Source organism: Diaphorina citri, unplaced genomic scaffold, assembly GCF_000475195.1.
Source record: "Diaphorina citri unplaced genomic scaffold, Diaci psyllid genome assembly version 1.1 scaffold351, whole genome shotgun sequence".
Lineage (NCBI taxonomy): Eukaryota > Metazoa > Arthropoda > Insecta > Hemiptera > Psyllidae > Diaphorina > Diaphorina citri.
In genome coordinates, this window is record NW_007377786.1 from 214,544 (window position 1) to 222,180 (window position 7,637).

The following is a 7,637-nucleotide window of genomic DNA, read 5'->3' on the forward strand; positions in this document are numbered from 1 at the left end:
TATGGGAAAAGGCGAAGAAGAAGAAGAAGAAGAAGAAGAAGAAGAAGAAGAAGAAGAAGAAGAAGAAGAAGAAGAAGAGGAGGAGTGTCAAGACAGTGTACGGTTTCAGTCGACGTCTATCACCCACAAATGACGGTCGGTTTGGACACACCTTAGGGTTTCCTAACTCGCCGATTGGTCATGAAGTGAAGAGGTGCGATAAATCGGTTCACTTATCGCACACGCTTTCATCTGATGTTCTCCCTCCCTCTCTATCCCTCCCCCTCCCTCTCTCTCTCGTGACAATTGTGACAAAACTCAACACCAATTGTAGGAAAAAACGAGAGAAAAAAAAAAAAAAAAAACAAAAAGAAGAAAATTGGAGAGAAGGTTGGTGAAATCTACCATAAAAGTATTAAATCAACAGAACAACCCAATAGTAAATAATCCGTAGAAGTAAGGCCAGCCACTCACATCAGGTAGACCTGACAACAGGTACACCTGATCAGATCTACCTGATAGTGTGTGTGCTCATCAGGTGTCAGGTAGACCTGACAGACGGACCTTTTCAGCCGTACCTGTTAGGTCTACCTGATAGTGAGTGGCTGGACCAGGGAATTGAAATACCGAGTGTGAAATTCTGTCAACTTCAGGCTTCAGGATTATCAACTCGACTAAATCGAGCCCAAGACTTTCCGAATGAAGCTCGTTACCATTCGACGAACCTTACTTCTGATTGAAAGTTGATCCATTGCTAGGGTTGCTCCCTATGTCGCTGGAATGCTGTACCTTAGGGACTTGGATAACTCGGAAGTTCAGCAACACCAAGGAAAGTTATCTGGATGGGCGATTGAAGACCAGCTGCCGCACAGTGGCAAGTTATTTTCCGCCGACCTTATCGGGGTTCCTCCTCAGAATATTGAGGATAGTTGCATCGAAGGCTTTTCGAAACCCTTTCTCTCCTCTCTCTGTACCGTTCCTGAACGGTTGATATTCGCTAAAAGTCTCCTATACGTATACATTTGTACAGAGCGATCTGATTACAGGGTGGCTCATTGGAACGTCACAGTCGGCACGGCGACAATCAACAGGCGTTAGCCGAGTGGCAGCAGGTGACTCGTTTAAAAATTCATCTCACCCTCGCCCCAACTTTGCTGAACTTGTCTCGGAATCTGGATTGGGGCTGCCCTAGATTGTTTTCAAAAGGAGTGCTCCAAAGTTCCCTCTGATTTTCCCTTATCGTCTCGAAATCGAAGGGAGGAGGACAGGATAGGAGAAAACCAGGCGTTCCGAGAACGAACCTTATCTGTTTAGGATAAAGTTCGCCCCGGGTGGGAATTCTTAAAGGGCAGAAGCACCAGAGCGCTACCCTCCGAACTAGACTGGCTGAAGAGACAAAAGATCGACCGAACCGAAACACGTTCAGGCGGACCTGATACGAGACGGTCCCTGATAATAATCAGACCTGACAGGCGGACCTGATAAGCTGTACCTGTCAGGTCTACCTGATAGTGATTGGATGGCCCAAGAGGCACCATTTCCCACTCCGGACGTTGTGACCGGGTTGGCCTCTGTGGAGAAAAAGTCAAAGTGGGAAATGTCAAGACAATTTCGTGGGATAAAAACCTTGTGAGAGGGATTTTTTCTCATAAGATTTTTTACCGTTGTAAAGGGCTTCATTTGAAGGCCCCAAGAGGCCCCATTCTCCGGACGTTGCTTTATCCCACCCCGTACGCGTTTGATTATTATCAGGGAACGTCTCGTATCAAGCTGACTTCTGGCCCAAGAGGCACCATTTCCCACTCCGGACGTTGTGACCGGGTTGGCCTCAGTGGAGAAAAAGTCAAAGTGGGAAATGTCAAGACAATTTCGTGGGATAAAAACCTTGTGAGAGGGATTTTTTTCTCATAAGATTTTTTACCGTTGTAAAGGGCTTCATTTGAACGTACTCCAAGAGGCCCCATTCTCCTGGCGTTGCTTTATCCCACCCCGTACGCGTTTGATTATTATCAGGGAACGTCTCGTATCAAGCTGACTGACCGAAAACAAAGACATCTCATTCATCGATGCCAACTGAGTTCTGATAACGGAATGATAACAGCTTAATTATTCTGGTATTTATGTTTCCCCGCGAGGGACATAGCTTTTTATGTACGTTGAACATACTTTACATTAAGACATATTACGGGTAACATTAATACTTATGTTTGTAGAGATAAATGTTTGTGTGTGTGTGTGTGTGTGTGTGTATGTATTTATGTATTCGCTGTAAATGTAGAGGTACCTAATATGTATACTTACTTGGAATAATACATGATGCATGTAGATACCTATGTACATACCTACATATGAGAGATTGAGAATAAGTTATATATTTTTTTTTTTTTTTTTTTGATTTGTATTTAACATTAATACTTATGTTTGTAGAGATAAATGTTTGTGTGTGTGTACCTATGTATTTATGTATTCGCTATATATGTAGAGGTACCTAATAATAATATGTATACTTACTTGGAATAATACATGTATGTAGGTACCTATGTACATACATACTTACATATGAGATATTGAGAATAAGTTATATTTTTTTGGATTTGTATTTTTTACACATGTATCTTAAACGATACTTAGGATTTATATTACACTAATTTTTTTGCCGTTTTTTAGACTCGATTACTCGAACCATCAACCTTCAGATCCGAATTGTCGAAGTCCATGAAGGAAGACAGAATAGGAGAAATCCAGCCGTTCCGAGAACGAACTTTATCTGTTTAGGATAAAATCCGTCCCGGACCGAATTGTCGAAGTCCATGAATGAAGACAGAATAGGAGAAATCCAGCCGTTCCGAGAACGAACTTTATCTGTTTAGGATAAAATACGTCCCGGACGGGAATCGAACCCGTGACCTAGCGCTTCGCTTACGAGGCAGACGCGCTACCCTCGAAGATAACTGGACTAGCACACCAGATGTCTCTAGAGGCGTCAGGCGATGGTTAGAGGCAACTTGACGCCTCGCCAATGACTCGAACTGCGATCTTCAGTCCCAAATTCCCAGAAGTTCATCCATATTCTTAACAAAAGGATAAAGAGGATTTCCTCATCTCAGACGTTTAGAAAGGAAGTTGGACCATTTCCTAGAACTCTAGTAGAGTGCTTTTTATTTGGCAACCAGCCAGAGGCTGGCAGATTGTTTATGTGTTTTTTAAAAAATATATAATCTCTTCTTCTTTCAAAATGATAGCCCAGCACCCAACATCTACTCGTGTTTCTTACTGAGGAATGCTCTTGAAGTCTGAATTGTTTGTCTATCTATTTCCTTTCAAATCTAGGTCGATAAGTCGATTGATTTCAAACATTCGTCCCTTGAAGAATTACCAGTGTGACAGTCCCAAATTTCTTGACGTCCTTTAAGGAAATGAAGAATTACCCTTTCAAATATACATAGGTCGATAAGTCGATTGATTTCTAACATTCGTCCCTTGAAGAATTACCAGTGTTGTCACAATTCCTTGACGTCATTTAAGGAAATGAAGAATTACTTATAGTTATCTAAAAAGGTTTACGTTTCCAGTTTTAAAAATCGTTTAGGACGCGTGTGAGAATATTGTGTAGGAACTAAGAAATATTAGGAGTTTCTTTGAGAGACCACTGAGGTCGATTAACGCTCAGCTTAGAAGCTAACAGTGTGTGGCGGAAGAGGAGGTAACATCTTGAGATCTATATCTCTAATTCATCGGTAAATGATTTCTTCAAATTAAATTGATCTTAAGGGCAATTTAAACCCAGACCCTTGACAAATAGAGTGTGCCTGAAGGCATGTGATGTGTTCCAATCCACTCGACCCCGAAAGAATTGATCAGAGGTGATTTTTTTTTAATTCATATTTTAAGAGCTTTTGTCTGGCTGGGGGACACTAAACAGGGGGGGGATATCAGCCTAAAATTTCCCTTGCTAAAGAAATAGCAAAGGTTGATTGCGAAGGGCATCTACACTTAAAATGTTTGTTGCCAAAACCAAATGTCCAGCCCAAAGCAATCCATAATAGGGCTGATTGAGAGGCTGACGCCAAACGCCAATGCCGTCTGAACACGGGAAAAGGCGAAGTAAAAGATTCTATCTGGTACCCCTGGTAATCCCAGGACCCCAAACTTACTCAACTCCTGGAGATAGCATGGCAGGTCTCTCCTCTATAAAACGACGCATTGTACTCAGGCTCGGCTTCATAATGTCCAGACGGGCGAGCAGGGCCGGCCTCAGACCTACCTGACCCGACATGGCCTGCTTTGTTCTGAAATAAATGGAGACGAAAATATCAATCCAAAGGTTTGTCAAAGTTTGACATTTTTTTTCCCCCTATGGGTTTAACGTCCACTAGCGTAAAAAGCCACTAGCGTGCGATTTCCCAGACGGTCACCCTTCCGGATAGAGACCAGACACGTAAAACTTAACTTCAATGAACCATTAGGAACTGGTACATTCAACGCACTATCCCTGTTGACTGTTTTTCAGTTTGTTTTTACAAACCTATTAACCTTTTCTTTAAACGTTTTTCACTTTATCAACTGAACAACTGGTACAAATAGACTTAAAGTTTGACATTTTTTTCCCCCTATGGGTTTAACGTCCACTAGCGTAAAAAGCAACTAGCGTGCGATTACCTAGATGGTCACCCTTCCGGATAGTGACCAGACACGTAAAACTTAACTTCAATGAACCATTAGGAACTGGTACATTCAACGCACTATCCCTGTTAACTGTTTTTCAGTTTGTTCTTACAAACCTATTAACCTTTTGTTTAAACGTTTTTCACTTTATCAACTGAACAACTGGTACAAATAGACTAGGGGTGGGTTTCATCAAACCTTCTTTTCAGTCCCTAACAGGTTGTTAACTTGACAGCCCTGTTAAGTCTCTATAAATTAATTGGACCTAACAGGTTGTTAACTTGACAGCCCTGTTAAGTCTGTTAAGATCAATTGAAACTTAATAGGCTGATAGCTCAACAGGTCTTCTAGGGGCTGAAAAAATATCCATTGTGGGAACAGGCCTTTTAGGGACATCCACTGTGGAAGATTTTGGACTTACACATTTTTGACATCGTCTTGTTTGTTCAAATAGTCTGCCAGTTCATCGATAGCTTCTGTCGTGAACAGTGTCGAATCTACGTCAAAACATACGGCGTCCGCCGAACGGAATATCTGCTCCGGGTTCATTTTGTAGCCTAGGACGTCCCAAAATTTAACCTGGAATCAAAGAGGCATTTTCGATTTACAACACTGAGAAATGGGTAGTTACCACGATAAGATTCGTAGGAGCTTAACACAGCCTTTATCCTTTAGGGCTGTTTGCCCCTACACCTAAGCCTCGGAGTGGGCTTTTTGTGTTTGGAGTTTAGCTGAAAAATTGTTGGTAGGTATTACTTTCTATTACTCGTACTACAGTTATAGCAAAGCTATACTGCATAGTTCTTCTTCCTCGCCTTTTCCCGTGTTCAGACAGAGTCGACGTTTTTCGTCAGCCTCTCAATCAGCCCTAGGGTGGTTGCTTTGGGCTGACATTTGGTTTTGGCTAGAAAATTTTTACGAGTGGATGCCCTTCGTACTCAACCTTTGCTATTTTTTTTTTTAGCAAAGTGAAATTTCAGGCTGGTCTACTTCCTGTTTAAAGTCAATCAGCCAGACTAAGCTGGCGTACTCCCTGTTTAAAGCCAAACCAAAATATTGATTTGAGAAAAATAAATTTTTATGTCTATAATTCTATATGTCTATACCAATTTGTTTATCAAAATAAATTGAATTGAATATGATTATCCAAGTGTAGTAGGACAGTCTAAAAATTCAACTTAAAAAAAGGAATATTCAAAAGGGAACAAAAACAACACAAAAGTACAACACCTAGGTACTAAAAAACACTGACTTTTACATAATCCAACTTCCTTACCTTCAAAGCTCGGAGTGCTCCGTAACACTCAACTCGGCCGAACGAAAGATTGCTTATGACTAAAATCGAACTCACGAAATAGCAAGAAAATGTCCTAGGAACCAACATTTTTATCTATTTATTTTTTGGAGCAATTAAAAAAAAAAATCCAGGTAAAAAAACTACCCAAGGGAGCTCTTTTTCTAATTGGAACAATTAGCACTAGGAGGCCACTGTATAGACAAGGTGACAATTAGACAAACTGTGATTTGGCTCAGCCGTTCACAAAATTTTAAGACTGGAATCACACAGGACAGATTTTCTTCTTCTTGAGAGAGGGGTTGATAGGTTTGAGCCACACATGGTCGACTATGTGTGGACTGTGGACAGATCTTAACAACGGAGTTCTAATGCCCATCGCACATTAGAAGCTTAGACGGGCGACTTTTATTAGCGCTTAGTGCATAGTCGTCTACAAAACCAAACCTGTGAAAATGATAGAGACTCTCAATAGACTCTATCATTTTCATAGGGTTTTTCAGGCGACTACGCGCTAACAAAAGTCGCCCGTCAACGCTTTCACTGTGTGACGGGTCTTATCGTCTTGAAATCGAAGGGAGAAGGAGGACAGGATAGGAGAAAGCCATCCGTTCCGAGAACGAACCTTATCAGTTTAGGATAATGTTCGCTCCGGGCAGGGATCCAACCCGCTCTCTGGTGCTTAGAAGGCAGAAACGCAAGCGCACTACCCTCCAAACTAACTAGACACTAGACTGGCTGAAGAGAGAGAAAATACACCGAAACACGTCCACATAATGAACTTTTATCATTCCACCAAAAAACTTTGATCTTAGATCTTTGCCCTTGGGATCAATTTAATTTAATTATGTATCTATCTTAGGTATCTACATATTAAGTACTTTTTTGGGAGTCCAAAATAGGACGTGTACTTCATTAAACCTTTATGCATGAAAAGAAAAACATCAACACATTGGGGAACCCCTGTTCCATCTTCCAATGTTTAAGTTGTGTTTTTGTGGGGTTTTATTCAAGAGCCCACACCCACTTTAGAAGACCCAGAAAGCTTGAGAACAACTGAAATTGAATGCATATGGAATATGGATGACGTTATAATTAATTAATTTACTTTCTATGTTTGTGTTGGAAATAGGTTTGATTACTACAAATTATCACAAAGAGTATTGGTCTCCTAAGTTGTCATCATTTTAATAACATTAGTTACCTATTAGGTACCAGAGAGAAACAATTAAATAATATGTACCTATTTAACAAACTGCTCGTACGTAGGTAGGTACTTACCTACACCTGAATAAGGAGAGCTGGATAAGGGAATGGTGATTAGGTGTGCACAAAATAGGTGTCTTTAATTTAGTAGGTAATTTAAGTTTAGGAAGATAATTATGAGTAATTTTAAAATTCCCTTGATTCAAAGAGGTTCAATCTGACACGATGCCACTCAGCGACTGACGGGACGCGACGTTTAAAGCAATCCGTCCCAAATTAGCCTGTAAATCCGGCCAAAATACATTTTTATGAAGACAATGGAGATCTTAAGGTAGAATCAGAAATACACTACATCACGTCACGTGAAGTCATGGGGAGTCAGAAAGATGTAGTTTAAAGTTTTCCCATAATATTGGGGGTAATTTCGTTCAGGGCAGCCACAATACGTCACGTCACGTGATTACTTCACTTTACGTAATGGTAGCACCTATGT

The 7,637-nt window shown here is 40.8% G+C and overlaps 1 protein-coding gene across 1 annotated transcript; it reads right to left on the minus strand.

The window, feature by feature from the left end:
* Positions 1 to 4,129: 4,129 nt before the first annotated feature.
* LOC103507927 (phosphoserine phosphatase-like) lies at positions 4,130 to 6,149 on the minus strand. The gene is made up of 3 exons (XM_008472446.3): positions 5,921 to 6,149; positions 5,066 to 5,223; positions 4,130 to 4,268 (listed from the first exon to the last, which is right to left on the minus strand). The coding sequence occupies exons 1-3, from the start codon at positions 6,026 to 6,028 to the stop codon at positions 4,130 to 4,132; spliced, it is 405 nt and encodes a 134-aa protein (XP_008470668.1). The 5' UTR covers positions 6,029 to 6,149.
* Between the last annotated feature and the right edge of the window lie 1,488 nt (positions 6,150 to 7,637).

What these genes read in the sequence shown, in the direction of transcription:
- LOC103507927 (XM_008472446.3), bottom strand. Translation starts at nt 6,028, where the DNA reads ATGTTGGTTCCTAGGACATTTTCTTGCTATTTCGTGAGTTCGATTTTA. An exon ending in GAGCACTCCGAGCTTTGAAG is followed by an intron (nt 5,224 to 5,920) that starts GTAAGGAAGTTG and finishes CTTTGATTCCAG; the next exon opens with GTTAAATTTTGGGACGTCCT. An exon ending in CAAGACGATGTCAAAAATGT is followed by an intron (nt 4,269 to 5,065) that starts GTAAGTCCAAAA and finishes CATTTATTTCAG; the next exon opens with AACAAAGCAGGCCATGTCGG.